The sequence below is a fragment of the Danio rerio genome, chromosome 7 (genome assembly GCF_052040795.2).
Source record: "Danio rerio strain M-AB ecotype USA chromosome 7, GRCz13ab, whole genome shotgun sequence".
NCBI lineage: Eukaryota > Metazoa > Chordata > Actinopteri > Cypriniformes > Danionidae > Danio > Danio rerio.
Genome location: NC_141027.1, coordinates 59,432,884 through 59,449,958, shown reverse-complemented (window position 1 = coordinate 59,449,958; position 17,075 = coordinate 59,432,884). Strand labels below are relative to the sequence as shown.

Sequence of the window (17,075 nt, the reverse complement as noted above, 5' to 3'; positions counted from 1 at the left end):
AAATATATTTTTGTAAAACTTGTTTTCATAGTTGAAAAGTTAAATCACAATTCTTGTTGTGCAATGCTAAATTTATTTATGTTGAAAGAGTGCAAATATATACATATTTTTTAATATATATTGCACTTATACATTCTGTTTATCTTGAAAATACTTAAATAATATGTGCTATATGTTCTAAAATGGCCCTCTACTGTAAACTGACACTCTGGCTCTGATAGAAGAGCCAGTTTGTAAAAAAAAGTCTTGGTTTTGCTTGGTTTATAAATAATCAAACTCATTCAATGGCACAGCATCCTCTTTCACATCATCTCATAAACTTGATCTAATTAGTTAGTGCTGAAATATCGCATCGTATCGTGATATGGGTGTGAATCGTATCGTGTTGCATCGCAATGTCACAAATGTATCGCTAATATATCGGATCGTATTCTTTGTATCGAGATGCGTATCGGATCGGCATTATAGCTTAGATGCCCAACCCTAATATATATATATATATATATAATTTTTTTACATTCTTATTTAAAATAAAAGTAAAACTCAAAGATTGTGTTGTCAAGACTTTGACTAAAAGGAAAATTGTGTGAGACTGAACACGACAACCAGAAGGGTGACAAACATCAAATTGGCTGACTCACCCATAGACGCTGCATTCGAAACACCTAGCATAAGCGATAATTATGTTGACTTGAGAAAACCAACATACTGTTATACTATTTAAACTTATTATTATTATTATTATTATTATTATTATTATTATTATTCCCTCTTCTGAGATAAATTCTATCTCCCCCTTTACCAACTTGCAAGCCCCAAATCTGGTCAAAAGCTGTGTTCTGCATAACAGTTTGTTGCTATGTCTTTTTCAACTGGTCTAAATCTCGTTTTTTCAAAAACTGATGTAGAAATTTAGAAAAGTCTCATTGAGCATGGGACCAAACTTTGACGCATCATAATTCCAAATAAGATATTCTTAGAAATGTGATCTTTCACAATAGACGAGGCTGTCAAGCTGTGCAAAAAAACATATTATACTGGGGTGTAAGTTGTACCACTGGGCTGCAAGAGTGCCCCAAACTTTCCCATTGACTTGCAATAGTGAAACTCCCATAAAAAAAAAATACTTGGGGGTGGACTAATTTGACTCGGGCAACCAATCAGTCTCTTGTAATCATTCTATAGCTGACATGCCATGCCCTAGCAACCATTTAGAGCACCTTAGCATCTGATCCCTAGACTGCCATTATAAAGGCCCCAGATTGATATATTTATGCGGCAGTGCCATAGAAACACTAGGGTTGATTTACATCATTCATATTGTATTGGCAAGAAGCTGTAATGTATCATCACACTAACCTGGCAGTTGGCTCCATAGCAACAGAACAGACTACCCTATTATTGATTTAACAGCAGCAATATCTCTATATCAGAACATGATTAGCCAAATTATCCATATGCTAACAGTAATTAGCAAAACGCTAGTAACTATAAGATAAGTGCAATAACATATGTTTATGCTATATTTAAGCTAGGATTTGATCAAACATGTAAATGAGGCTTGCCAATTAATAACCCAGTTAGCAACTGCCAAGCTACTACCTAGCAATGCTTTTAGTTAGTTTTTTTATAATTTTATGGAAAGATGAGAATACAAACTGTAGCTTTATAAATCTACACATTATATACCTTAACATTTCATCTAATCAAGTTCATCTTGTTTATTCTCAAATTCTTTTCCATGCTCAGTGGGGATCAAGTGTGTTTTTATGCTACAAGAAGTCTGTGTCTTCTTCTAATTCCATCGCTTATAAGGCTGGTAAGTCTTTTTTTTTCTTTTTCTTTGTCTCTGTCAGTTTATGTCATATTAATAATTAGGTGACGTCTACAGCCTTTGTAATATGAAAATGGTATGTCTTGTTAGTACAGAATTGACAAAATGGTCTGACAGGCCAAATGATGCCTGTTTTATTTATTAAATACTGTAGTTTCAGTATGGAGTTCATAATAGTTTGTTATTGAGTTCCCTTTCACTCAAAAACCAGCTAGTTTTTTTTTATCTCCATGTGGCATCACGTCCTGTCACACGACATTGCACTAATCTCTGAGAAACCAATCTTCCTGTCTCAAAAGTTTTAAGATAACATTTGTTTGTATATTTTATTTATTTTTTTAAAAATATTACTTGAAATGCTGATACCAGAAAACGGGAGACCAATGATATTTTCTAATAGCTCTACTATTTATGAAACTTTCTCTTTTTATTGGTATCTTTCTCTTTTGTTATTTTTAATTTTCTCTTATTTTGTCATTTACATTTAAAATATGTTTTATGTAGAGCACTTTGAAATACTATTGTGTTTGAAATGTGCTGTACAAATAATTTTGCCTTGTATGGCCTCTAACGAATCTTGCCATTTAAAGGTCTGATCTTTCGATATCCTGAGGAGGACTACGAGTCATTTCCTCTCTCTGAGTCTGTACCCCTCTTTTGCCTGCCTATGGGGGCCAAGATTGAATGCTGGGCTCCAAACACACGCTACCCTTTACCCGTTTTCTCCACATTTGTCCTCACCAACTCCAATGGAGAGAAGGTATAAATGTGCAAAAAGTGAAGTAGTAATGTGTGAATGTGGTGTCTTGTTACACTGTTGTAAAAGTTATACTTAATCAATTTTAATACACTTTGTTGTCCACAGTTAGCACATTTCTGTTTAACACTAGAATCACCAGAATTATATAACTATTATCACTGCTTTCATAAAGTTATGCTTGTATGCTTTCTAACAATATTAGAAAGAAATACACACACATTTAGGAAAGTCAGGGTATTATAGTTATATAGGTTCAGTTTTAACAAAGTTATTAAATTACTACATTTAAAAAGGGTCAACATGCCCGCCTCTGTATTTTTAGTGTTAATTGTGTTTAATTTAGAATTTTTTATCGAAGGGGAAAATTTGATTTTTTAAGGAACTTTGGTACAGTCATGTTTTTGTTCTTCTTCAGGTATATGGAGCTGGAATACAGTTTTACGAGCCTTATCCTGTGGATGGCCTCAGCGAGAAACAGAAGATCCAGCTGGGTCTTGTCTCTGCAGTAGACAAGAAAGTCCTTCCCAACCGCACAGTCAACACCAACAAGTGCATCTGCCTGCTGTCCCGCTGGCCTTTCTTTGAGGCCTTTAGAAAGTTCCTCATGTTTCTTTATAAGCTGTCGGCCAATGGAGTCAGCCCTCTACCTATTGAGAAGTACAAACAGATTCTTACTTTTACTATAGTTTTTTTTATCTTACTGCATGATTTCAAATATAACCCTTTTGGACAATTTAGTTTAGTTTAGAACCCAATAAACAACATAGATAGGCTGTTCCCTTCCAAGGCATCATATTCTGTAAAACGTATTTTATGTGCTGAATGTTTATTTTTGGAGAATAAAAAAAAAAGAGTGGCTTATGTTAGCATTTTAGTCTTTTTTTAAGCATGTTAAGACTGTTGGTCATGTAATCTACCGTACAAAATCAAGATAAGCTTTGAATGCTTTGTATGTGTGCATATTTATGTTTTATCATCCTCAAAATTGATCAAATTCATATTTGAGTGTGATCAAGATATGCACCAATACTGAATTGATTCTGAATGTTGTTTTTATTATTATTCTTTAGACATATATCCCATTTCATGCACAATGTATCCTTCCCGTCTCCTCAGAGGCCAAGAATACTGGTTCAGGTGAGTTTTTTTTTATTTATTTTAAATTGTATTTATTTTTGTAATATTTACACACAGTTTTGTATTAAATGAATCACCTGTCTCAACAGTTTAGACAGTTTTTTGCTTAGGTGATATCAAAACTAATTCTTTTATTATTATTTCCCCGGTAAGCTGTCTGCACATGACACCTTAATCCTGTCCCAACCTGTTTGTACACCTTTACCACTGAGGTAAATATATATTTTTTGACATAGTAAAATCTATTTTATTATTTTCAATTTCAATTATTTATTTTTTGTTTGCACAATTTATGGTTGTTGGATGTTTTTTAATGCTTTTGATTTAACTAACAATATTTAGTGGTGCTGCAGTATGAATACCCAATGAGCAAACAAACCTATAAACCCACAGTATAACGACAATTTAGCTTTTTCTGATTTGAAAAATACAGTTAATGATATTGCTGCTTCACAGTTTTCAATGTTTCCTATTAATTGCACAAATTGTCCCACAAACTCAGAATATTTCACAGAACTCTAAAAGACAATTTTTAGTTTTTAGCTTTATTAATATGTTTTTATTACTATAGAATATTTCTTATAATTTTATTTTTTTACATGATGGTGAAGGTGCTATATTAGGCACGTTCAATTACACAGGCCAATATTTTCAAGGGAGGTTGCAGAAAGGTGATCATTATCATTTAAATCAGTTAACAGATAATTATTTAGATCAACACATCAAGCAAATATTGACTAACAATATGTTTAACAGTGATACATAATTTGTAACTTGTTCTGCTGAAATTGTCGGGAAATTCAACATGCTAGAATGTGCATTTGTTTGATTAGTTAAAAATGAAAAAAAAATAGTGTTTTTTCAACAACTAGAATTAATTTTTTAACTGTTTCTTAACCGACACATTGCATATTTTATTTCATTTTTTCTGCGTTCCTGTTGGTGTACAGGATAATCAATACTATGATAAAGATTGTTAGTAAATAAAATGCAACTAATTGTATAAAATAGGCACATTATGTTAATATCCTTAAGTCAATCCATATACTGTAATGATTAAATGTAATAGATTTTAATTAATATTGTTGAATATGTGCTTTTACGGGTGCTTTCACACCTGTGGATCGATTCTTTTGTTCCAAAAGAAGGATTAAAATTGTTACAATGTTGCATTTGCTCTTGGTGCGGTTCGCTTTCACACTACAAAGTTACTAAATGGACCAAAATAACTAAAACAAGTCACGTGTTGGTAAACTCTCCTCACATTGGTCAGAGTTTCATGGTTTATTTACATTCCCGCTCAGCTGTCATGTGTCCTTATTTAATTTATGACGATGAGCAAGAAGACATTACAAGTGAAAAGCTGTGCTTTTAATTTTAAATGATGACACCCACAGACATCGTCACCAGATGTAATCAGAAGTAAGACTTTCTCATACATAACCGTTGGCTAGAACTATACATTATAGGCTTTACATTATAGAGAGAAATAACCAAGTTAAACCAATACTGCTGTTCGGTCAATTTTTTTAAAGGAAAAACAGCTCCCATTAATAGTTAGCATGCTTTCACTTTCTTATTTGACATGGAACGCACAATCACCGGTAGGAATGACATCAAACCCTACTCATACTTCTCTTTTCATATAGCTGTATAAATACCTATTACATATTCATAATACGCTGTGATATAGCCTGGCTCGAATTGTATTGCTTTCTCAATACAATCGATCCGCTCTAGAGTTCAATTCAATTGACCCTAGATCACCTCATTTAGGCGATCTCTGACGGATTGTTTTGGCATGGATCCAAGCGCGATTGCTGGATTATATGCCAAACGATCCGTGCTAATTGGGCAAACGAAACGGGTCCAACACAAAAGTCTAGAAGTGAAAGCACCCTAAGAGTGACTAAACTTTAAATGTCATGTATCAATATGAACATGTCTTCATACTGCTAAATAAATGACCTTTTTTAAATTCAGCATTTGATATTTTTCTCTCTTCGTATTCTTTACTCAGTGGAGCAGACTACAGTACACTGCTTATGAATCTAGGCCCAGAAAACTGTGCCACACTGCTTCACTTTGTCCTGCTGGAAAGTAAGATCCTGTTGCACTCCCTTCGACCAGCTGTTCTGACTGGAGTGGCTGAGGCTGTTGTGGCAGTAAGTGTTTGTGCTGATTTCACCGCTCTCCTCACTTGACAGTATTTCAGGATCTAATTTTTTGGTAATCAATGAACTTATGTAAATTACAAGTGGGTTACGAATGAAAATATTTCAATTCATTTTTAAACAATTGGATTAAATGTGATCTCATTATTATTTCCTTCTAGATGATCTTCCCCTTCCAGTGGCAATGTCCATATATTCCTCTTTGCCCTCTGTCTTTGGCGGGGGTTCTCAATGCACCATGTCCTTTCATTGTGGGCGTTGACTCAAGATACTTTGACCTCTACGATCCCCCTCCTGACGTAGTGTGTGTGGACTTGGACACCAACACTATATATTTGTGAGCACTCTTGAACATTTTGAAATTTAATAGTGTTTGTTCTTTATTTACGACTTTGTGTAATTGCTTTTGTCATTTTATTTACACTGCCCAGCCAAAATAAAGTAACCACCTGGATTTGACAAAGCAAATAGATCAGAACCTCCCATTGGTTAATTACTACAGGGATGATTACGTTTCAGCTGGGGGAAGTTGAAGGGGCAAATTATTGGCATGCGTCAAGCAAAGAAACATTTATGCAGAACTACTAAAGCTGGGTTAAGAAATGTCCAACACATAGAAACCGTCATCTTTGAGGAAGACATATGGTAAAAAAAATATCTTGAATGATCAAGGTCGACAATCGATTAAATGTTAAAAGCAAGCTAGGAAGCATATGAATTGAACTCTGGAACGAATGAAAGAAGTATGGAACAAAATCAATGCCAAAAGTATTGAATTAAAAAGCTTGTTGAACAGCAAAAACTGAAAAAAAAAAAAAACACAGAATTAACAAGTTTTTGCATTTTAATGACTTGAATTCCAGGATTTGTATTTTTAGGTCCTGAAATCTAACATATCTGTTTATTTAAGCTGTGAATATTTCTATGCCAAACCTGACATAGCTGCGTTTAAACAGCCCAATCTTTTTTCAGTTTTCAATTTTTCAGAATCAATCTTTTTATTATTTATAATGTCCAAGGCATTGATATTAATATTAAATGCTACTTTTTGTGCCTTTATTAGCTTTTTCTCACCTGTTTACTGGGTTAAAAATCTTAAATTATTGAATTACTGGGGAAAGAGCAGCTGGCGATCTTCAGTCTGCAATCTATTGCTTTTCCTGCAGTTCCCGGATGTAATGTTGAATTTTAACAGTTGAATTTGAACCATTGAATTTATGGAAGGGAATATTTGAACTGAAATAAAATAAACTGAAAATTGCCTTTTGAATATTATATATCGTATTTTTAAAGGGTATTGAATATTTTGTAAGTGAAATCTGTAAATTGAATATGAATTATTGAATTTATAAGTATGAAAATGTGTTGGAAATATTTTTTCGTTAAAATATTCACAGCTTAAATAAACAGATATGTTAAATTTTAGGACCTAAAAATACAAACCCTGGAATTCAAGTCATTAAGATGCAAGAACTTGTTAATTCAGTGTAATATTTTTTTTAGTTTGTGCTATACAACAAGCTTTTTAATTCAATACTTTTGGCATTGATTTTGTTCCATAAAAAAGGACATGTGGTCTGATGAATCCAGAATTACCCTGTTCCAGAGTGATTCGCATCAGGGTAAGAGGAAAGAAGGATGAAGTGAAGGACCATCATGCCTAGTGCCTGTCATTCAAGCTTTTGGGCAAGTGCTATGATCTGGGGAAATTAAGTGTCCAAAGAATAAGGTCAGCTGACTACCTGAATGTATTGAATGAGAAGGTTATTCATTCAATGGATATTTCTTTCTTCCCTGACGGCATAGCCATAATCCAAGATAACAATGTCAGAATTCATCAGACTTAAATTGTGAAAGAGTGGTTCAAGGAGCATTGAGTATTTTTACACTACAGTGTCCAGACCTTAACCTTAATGAGAATATTTGTTATGTGTTGGAGAAGACTTTGTGCAGTAGTCCCAGATGCTCTTAGCGTATTTGCTTAATTGAATCCAGCAGCATTTTTTTTTTTTTTTTTTTTTTTTTTTTTGTGGATGGGCAGTGTACATAAACCATCACTTCTGGTTTTTCATATTTGCAATGTTTTTTTGTTGTTGTTTTTTTGAACTGTTAAGGTCTGATGAGAAACGACACAGTAACTGGAAGAATCTCCCAAAGAAGCCCTCCAAGAGTCTTATCAGTTTCTTAGGAAGCTTGCACCACCAGCTTGCCACTGGTAAGCTGTCCTTTCAGTTTCTTTATACATGATCAGCATCTCACAAATCTCTGTTATTTATTCATTTTCAATATGTATAGTGTGGTCATGGTTCGGTATTGGGCCTGAGAGAAATCAAATGTACTTCAAATTAAGTAAACACGTGCAAATAAAAGACCACTAGCAAATTTCATCACAAAATTTCATTAACTTGACAACACATACGCGCACATGCAAACACTGTAAATAGCACAGACCATAATAGAACTATGTAAGGAGACTCAAAAATGTAAACCTGGCTGCTTCATGTTTAAAGTGAGTGAATTTGTTGACTGAAAAATAGCATTTCATTTAAGATGAATTGTGCAATTAGTCAGATTCTAAAGGATAAAATTCACAAACAACAAGGAACTGTACAATCACAACATTAACATAGACAACAAACTTCATGCATTTTCCCGGTTTGTCAATGTTTTTTTTATTTGCATGTGTTTTCTTAGTTTGTTAATATTTTTCTCTTTGCATGTGTTTTTAATTTGTAGTGCAATTGAGCTCTCTCGGTCACCATAATTTGATCTCTACTATATTAGCATTTCTTTCTGTACAGTTCGGCGTACAGCCACAGAAGGCTTGGCAGTGGAGATGACCCCTATCGAAGCTGACTTCACCTGGCATAAGAAAAAGACTGAGCTGGAGATGGAGATTCAAGAAGTGTTCCTGCGCTTTATGGCCTCCATACTGAAGGGCTACCGAACCTACCTCAAACCCATCACACAAGCACCTTCTGAAAAAGCTACTGCTGCAGATTCGCTCTACGACCTGCAAGGTAACTGCTTAAGAAGAATAGAGTAATGGAGTAATATCTTGGTTTTCTGTCTGTCAGATGTTCTATTGCTCATTGTAACACTGAAGGGATCAATCTTTCTGTAACAGCTAATAGATTTCAGAATACATCACAGCCATAAAAAAGATTTTCTACTAGCTATTGCTAATCATATAGTATCAGGTCAAGTAAAATGTTTTTATTGTGTTTTAAACAATGCAGTTGTGTTGTAAAATATGCCATGGAACACTGGACCAGGTCTGTTTCCAAGGTCTCATGGGAGTTTTCCCGTCCAGCCCACATGTGTTTGTGAGGACTTAGAGAAGACATTTGACCATGTTCCTCATGGCATTCTGTGGGGGGTGCTCTGGGAGTATGGGATGTGAGATGCTCTGTTAATGGCTTTCTGGTCTCTGTATGACCAGAGCAGGAGTTTAGGTCTGTATTACCGGCAATAAGTCAGACTTATTTTGCTACTTCTCACTTTTCTTTTTCATTATTTTTTTCTTGTTGAGCAAAACAGAATCTTATTTTAACTATTTGTAGATAATGATGATATTTTCACCAATAAAACAGGGTTTAAAGTCAGTTATTTCTTTATTTTTCTGTAGCATGTCAGTTTGAAATATATATTTATTTTTTTCCAAACAATGTTTGTGGCATTAATTTTAATTGTACTGTGAGATTATTGTCTGCACAGGGAGTCTGACAACAGCCAGCGCTCCACACAGGAAGCAATCTGCATTTTTAAATTTTCAGAATACCTCATTATGTATGATTTATAAGAATGCTTCTAAACAACCGTTTCTTCCTTTAGGATTCTTGAAGAGCAGAGATCGTGCTCACCAGAAGTTCTACTCTCAGCTCACCAAGACTCAGATCTTCATCCGCTTTGTTGAGGAATGTACTTTTGTCAGTGACAAAGACACCGGCCTGGCTTTCTTTGATGACTGCATTCGAAAAGTAAGATTTGCATCAATTTGACAGCACACTGGAATGTCAATCAGTAAACTAAAATATATTTTCATTATTAGTGGTGCATGCTAAGATCCTAAGATAACATATTAATTAAATATGATTTAAATGCTAATATTACAATTGCTCATACTAGCTTAAACCCAAAGTATACTACTTTATCACATGCATGTTACCATACACAAACAATCAAAAACACAGCATTTTTAAACGTTTTGTGAAGCGCTCACAACAACATTGCATTTCTTTATAAACAAATTCTGCCTATAAAAAGTATTTTCATTTGTAAAACACTAACAGGAAACTTTTTTTCCAATTGGAAGATAAGAGGATGCGGAGTTTCCTGTAACTAAATTTGTCATGGCTTTCTTTCAGCTTTTTCCTTCTGACAAAGGGACAGACAAGGGTACAAAGGTGAGGCAATCCTATCAGTGCAGTTACTGTTTTAAGCTTAATGTTAGATTAATGATGCACCAGTGTAAGACAAAGCAATTGAAAAGCATTCTGCCAAAGTTATGTTAAGAGGATAAACTATAATAAACTATTATTATGCCTTGCTTTACTACCTTAGAGTTTTGGAACATTAATCTTAGATCTACATTTACAGGAGATGTAAGAACAGATGGTTGTTACTGTTCATATGCAACACAGTTAGTTTAGTGCAGTAAATAATTTACTCTGCCATCTGCTGTTGGATGGATTGGCACATAATTTATATAAACACCCTTTGCATGGGAATAATGTAGAGCAAGTAATGGAATATTACAGGAATTGCCTGCAGGTGAATGAAAAAAAAAATTTAATAATATATATATACACACACACACACACACCTTAACCCGCCTAGTAAAAAAAACCCCACCAATAGTTCACCTTAGCACACCTCCTTTTCAGACTAGGATGTCTATGGGTGCAAATGCATTTGCAATTTATATAGCATAGTAGAGGGCGTGTACATAATGCCAGCACCAGCCTGAAAATAGCAAAAAAAATTGCGTTGCACCTTCCGTTACATTGTGCCACGGGTATTGTAGGGCATCTTATACATTGTTAATATTTGATTGCAACAATTGTAGACAAACAAAATAATCATAATACCTGTAGACTTGAAAACTGTAACCATGTGGCATAGGTTGAAGGCGAGTCTTCTGAGGACACCAGGCTGATGGAACTGGACGAGTCCCAGAAGAGTGAGCACACAGTTTTTGTCATGCCTCCTGAACCCCCTTTGGAAGATGGTCCTGACCCCCCTCCCAAGTACAGGTAAATATCTTAAATATCTTTTTTTATCATAATTCATGATGCAACTTTAATTAACGGTTTATTGAAGTAAAACAAACAACCTACACTTTTTTTTTTTACCTTTTCACTCCTTGTACTGTATATACTGTACTCCATGCCACAATAAGGAAGAAATGACTGCTGTAACTCCATTTTACATTGACTTTAAAGGACTACTTACTTAAACTTTGCTTCAAGTTAATCAATAAGATGAGTAAATAAATGAAAGTCAGTGATGAACTAAAAAACAAGAAACGGCTAGGATTATTCAAATTAATATTTGAAAAATATTACAAAAATGTTTCTGTCCAATGTGTACAAATCGAAACCTGTTGCAAACAGCTTACAGGGGCATTCAATGCATTAGCATCTGCCTCAATTTAAAAATTTTTAAAAAGATTGAGGATGAACTTGTTCTAGGTTAACTTGCACCTGGGTCGACTGTGCATTTACATGGATTTTACCATTCACTCATAGATGGACCTCAAAGAGATCTGTTAGCCTAATCTTGTAGTTTAACGAATATGTCCACTTTATTTATGACATTTAAAATTGTAAATGTACATTACTGTGCAAAAGCCATAGGGCACTATTACCATTCATTGTGTTTTTTTTTTTTAGAAATGGTGCAATGATCATAACTAATTAATCTTTCACAGTCACTTTATTTGAATACAAACAGGAAATACACATTAGAAATGTAAACATTATTTACAATTTCTTCAAGGAAGACTTGTTTGTAGCCTTGAATGAAAATTTAGTGTAGGGTCTCACCTTCATTTCTGCAAGCGGTGTTGGTAATAATATTTAAATCAATGTGAGAGTTTCTTTAGCCCTAATCACTTTTAAAACAGCTGTATTGATTAGCACAAGGTCAGCTTAATCTATTTTCTTGATTCTCTTGAGTTATTGAGTACCTGCCTGTCATTCAGAGCACAGTCTAAAGACTGGCCATGCACATTGCCCTTACTGGCATTGTTTGCACTGTAGTGGCCTTCTCTGTTTTATTTAGTTTTTTGTACCATGCTTTTCTAAATTTAGCTCATATACAACCTTGTTTCTAAAAGTAATGTAGAGCTTTTTCTTTTCCAGGTTTTTTTTTGCATTGTGTTGTGTTGCTATTGTGGATGAGACATTAATATTTATGGTTTAAGAGTGTGAAATATCCACAACTGAATTATGCAAACAGGCAGGGCAAAAGGTGGACAACAGTATGTCCAGTAGAAAAGATATCCAAAGATGCCATTTTAAATCAGGAAAAAATATATGTTTTTGAAACAAGTGAAGACAGCAGAAGTCAATGATTCATTTTCATTATTCAGCCTGACATATTTACTGCTCCAAAATATAATAAATGTTTTTCAAAATAAAATATATTGTTTAAATGGGTTTTCGTTTTTTTACCCATATATTTGAAAAGAATATTTTTTAGAACAGTAAGCACAATACTGTCAAACCGTGATATTTTTATGCAAGGTTATTCTACAGTCAGAATCTTATACCGGCCCATGCCTAATAACTAAAAAACTATGCAAAACATCTTTTACAGAGATGTATTTGTTGTGAATGAGTAAAAAGGTCAATTAGGATTCGTCTAGTTGTCATCCATAAAGATTATGCACTTAAATTTTAGTCGTTTTGTGTTGTGTTGAGTATCTTCTGCAAATGTGGCATTTGTGATTTAAAATATATTAAAGGCATAGTTCATCCCATCATTTTCTCACTCTTGACTTGTTCCAAACCACTTTGAGCTATTTTATTCTGTTGAACACAAAAGACGTTTTAATGAATCTTAAGCATTGCCATTCATAGTAAGAAAAGCAAATACTATGAAACTCAATGGTTTAAGGGTTCCAACATTTTTCAGTATATCTTAATTTCTTCAGCATGTCTTTATTCATTTCAACAGAACAAAAAAACTAACTTGGTACAAGTGAGTAAATTATGGAAGAATGTAAATGTTTTGTGTGAACAATGCCTTTAATATATTTTTGGCTACATTTAGGCAAGATACTCAACTTCAAACTTCCAGTACTAATGATCAAAAACATACTTTATTAATTATTAATGCAAAAAATAGTGTCTATCCATTTCATTATTGTTAGCCAACATTAACAAAGATGAATAAATACTATAATATATGTATTGTTGATAGTTGATAGTAAATGTCACAAACTTCTGTTTTTAAATTGTGTAACTTTTCTTTTATTCTGTGCTCCATTTTTATTCTGTTTTTCCAGTTATAAGAATTTCCCTAGTTTACGGTTGGAGTTGTTTGATCGTCCACTAGAACTGAGGCCAGCATTAAGCACAAGAGCTGCAGGGTCGAGTGTGTCCAGCAGTCCTGCCCTTCTGGCCAAAAGAACTAAACAGGTGACGAATTTCTTCAATCATATTCATGTAGAATTTCTTGCATATTGTAGCCTTAAACCATTCTAATATACTACAGAGTCTATGCTCTATAGATTTACATTTCACCCATTACACACGCGTACTGTACAGTGGGGAATAAAATGAATGTTCGATTTGTAAATATTCGATTTTTTTCCCTCCATAAAAGCAACATTGCTCCAAACATTGCTCAAAATATGTGTAATCTACAGTGGACAAAAAAAAAATTATATCATGATTTACATCATTTATCCTTCACTTGTTCCAAACCAGAGCCCCTAATATGCATTAAAAAAGGTCATATTTTAGTTTTGGGGTCTCAAACAACAGACTGATGTGCATGCTAGGTCAAAAAAGCTTTCATTGTCTTATAATATGCATTTATTTTTACCTAATTATTCCAACGACATATGATTCGTTCAGCGACAATGCTAATCTGCGCTGATTGGTCTGCTGACCCAGTCTGTTGTAATTGGTCGACTATGTTCAGCAGGAGACAGAGAGAAACCATGGCTCATCAGTATTGTTGAAATAGTCAGAGCACAGTGTGTATGTGTGAGCCCCATGTAGGAGTGCATTAAAGCAATGCAGTTAAACACCAGCATATTGCTCTATTCTTAACCGTGAGTAGTTACAATGACACATTCAGTAATAATCCACACAATGGCAAAAGCTGAACTATTTTGAAATTTGACCACTGCTCGTGTATAGGATCAACTGATGGTGGCCATAGCAATGACAAATGGCAGAGAATAGCAAGCTCACAATTGCATTTAAATCCATAAAGAAAGTGCCACACGTTGTGTTTTTAGCATGGTTTTAGACGCAATATGAAAATATAGAGTTAATCAGATACAAAACAAGCCACATGGAGTGTTTACAAGTAACAAAACACAATTAAATATATATATTTTTCAAGCTAGACAAAACAAGGAGGCAACCATTTTAATTGCACCTACTTACACTTGTGAATTGGAGGAAGAAACAGATCCATGAACTTTGTCTATCGAAAAATCTACAGACTTACCTTAAACATTAACAATTCTAAAATAGTAAAATAGTGAACATCAAGCAAAATAATTTTCATAAACTTTGTACTGCCATCAACATCATATCTTTAATTAACTGATTAGTATTCACTTACTCTCTCTCTCTCTCTCTCGCTCTCTCTCTCTCTCTCTCTCTCTCTCTCCCTCTCTCTCCCTCCCTATCTCCCTCTCTCTCCGTGTGTGTGTGTTTGTGGGTAATGTTAATCAAAAAGCATAATTAGGATCTCCTGAAAAATTAAGTCATCCACAAAATATTAGCCTAGTCTTTTCAATGTACTGTGGTAACTGGAAAATCTATTTGTGCAGTCTTTTGTGTTCAGGCAGTCTGTGTTGTAATAGCCATTACTCAGAGTCATACTTTTTATGTGCAGTGGTTAAAATGTAAACCACCATCAGCTGATCTTAACCAATCATAAAATAACTTCCCCAAACACTCTGTGGTCTGTAGAGGACATTTAATGACTGTCTGTGTTTCATCAGTTCTCTTTTCAAGTATAATTTCAATGCATTAATGTGTTTGGGTTCTCAAACATCCTGAAAAATAAAACAATTTCCACTGAGGTGCTTTTCAGAAGGAATGGATTGCATAATAAATTGCAAAAAGTATGTTCACAAAACATTTATGTGTTTGATAGTTAATTAGTTCCTCTAATATGCTTCGCACTTCACGATTGTTTATTGTAGAATGCCCTTTATGGTGTCTCAAACCTAAAACAGGATTTTTTCTTTTGATCCACACAGGAAATCAAAATGGCCTACAAATTGGCGAAGCGTTTCTACTCCAATCCACCCCAGTGGGCAAAGTGTCTGTGTAGTCACTGCTATAGTCTGTGGTTCATCTGTCTTCCTGCTCGCATGCGTACTGCACAGTCCAAGCCCCGCGCCATGCAGCAGGCCTTTAATGTTCTGCTCAAGATGAGGAGCTCTGAGGTGGAAGTGCTTGACGAGGTATGGCGATAAAATAAAATAATTGCTAGAATGTGTATATATCTTAGGTTTACATGTACAGGTACTGGTCATATAATTAGAATATCTTCAAAAAGTTTAAACATTTCAATAATTCCATTAAAGAAGTGAAACTTGTATAATGTATACATTCATTCCACACAGACTGATATATTTCAAGTGTTGATTTCTTTTAATGACTTTGGTTACAACTAATGAAAACTCTTTCCCAGTGATGGGTTGCAGCTGGAAGGGCGTCTGCTGTGTAAAATATATACTGGATAATTTGACAATTCATTCCGTTTTGGTGACCCAAGATTAATAAGGGGGACTAAGCCGAAAAGAAAATGAATGAATAATAAAAACCTCAAATTCAGTATCTCAGAAAATTATAATATTATTAAGACCAATAAAAAGAAAAGATATTTAGGAATCTTGGTCAACTGAAAAGTATAAAAATGAAAAGTAAGAGCATGCACAGCAGTTAATACTTAGTTGGGGCTTCTTTTGCCTGAACTACTGCAGCAATAAGGCATGACATGGAGTTAACCTGTTTGTGGCACTGCCATATGCGCCATATGACAGAATTTTGCATGCTCAAACTTTAGTGTGACCACAGCATAACTGTGAAACGGTGTTAAATACAACCGATAATAAATAACTAAATGAATCCCTGATGTGGAGCAAAATCACTAACTATGAAAATGACTGGCACCAAAAACAGGAACAAACTACAAGAACATTGATAAGAACTAAGTCCATGATATAGAGCAGGGGTAACTCATTTCTAATAACTGATTTATTATATCTTTGCCACAATGACAGTAAATAATATTTGACTAGATATTTTTCAAGACACTTCTATAAAGCTTAAAGTGACATTTAAAGGCTTAACTAGGTTAATTCAGTTAACTAGTCAAGTTAAGGTAATTAGGCAAGTTATTTTATAACAATGGTTTGTTCTGAAGACTTAAGGGGCTAATCATTTTGACCTTAAAATGGTTCATAAAAAATTTAAATCCTTCTTTATTCTAGCCGAAATAAAACAAATAAGTCTTTCTCCAGAAGTAAAAATATTATCAGACATACTGTGAAAATGCCCTTGCTCTGTTAAACATCATTTGGAAAATATTTAAAAAAGAAGAAATAAATCAAAGAGGGGCTAATAATTTAGACTTCAACTGTGTAGATAGATAGATAGATAGATAGATAGATAGATAGATAGATAGATAGATAGATAGATAGATAGATAGATAGATAGATAGATAGATAGATAGATAGATAGATAGATAGATAGATAGATCGATGGATAAATGGATGGACAGACGGACAGACAGATAGATCATAACAAGAACTGCTGCTTAATTGAATGCTTGTAATAGCGACACCCGGTGGTTATTTATTGAATTACGTTCATTTTTGTATAGCGGGCCAGATTCTATTGATATTTATAAAAAGCCTCGCGGGCCGCCACAAAACTGATTGCGGGCCGCAGATGGCCCGCTTGCTGTA

The 17,075-nt window shown here is 34.2% G+C and overlaps 1 protein-coding gene across 2 annotated transcripts in view; it reads left to right on the top strand.

Moving 5' to 3' along the window:
• The window catches only part of dennd4c (DENN/MADD domain containing 4C), an 84,133-nt gene that overhangs the window by 44,222 nt on the left and 22,836 nt on the right, over positions 1–17,075 (top strand). For both annotated transcript variants that reach the window (XM_087261905.1, XM_087261904.1), the window contains exons 4-17: positions 1,750–1,819; positions 2,425–2,594; positions 3,010–3,251; positions 3,665–3,731; positions 3,885–3,943; positions 5,752–5,896; positions 6,067–6,242; positions 8,020–8,120; positions 8,707–8,925; positions 9,740–9,885; positions 10,273–10,311; positions 11,030–11,160; positions 13,419–13,551; positions 15,360–15,566. In XM_087261905.1, coding sequence (XP_087118031.1) covers positions 1,750–1,819; positions 2,425–2,594; positions 3,010–3,251; positions 3,665–3,731; positions 3,885–3,943; positions 5,752–5,896; positions 6,067–6,242; positions 8,020–8,120; positions 8,707–8,925; positions 9,740–9,885; positions 10,273–10,311; positions 11,030–11,160; positions 13,419–13,551; positions 15,360–15,566 — 1,905 coding nt within the window. The remainder of the gene's footprint in view (positions 1–1,749; positions 1,820–2,424; positions 2,595–3,009; positions 3,252–3,664; positions 3,732–3,884; positions 3,944–5,751; positions 5,897–6,066; positions 6,243–8,019; positions 8,121–8,706; positions 8,926–9,739; positions 9,886–10,272; positions 10,312–11,029; positions 11,161–13,418; positions 13,552–15,359; positions 15,567–17,075) is intronic.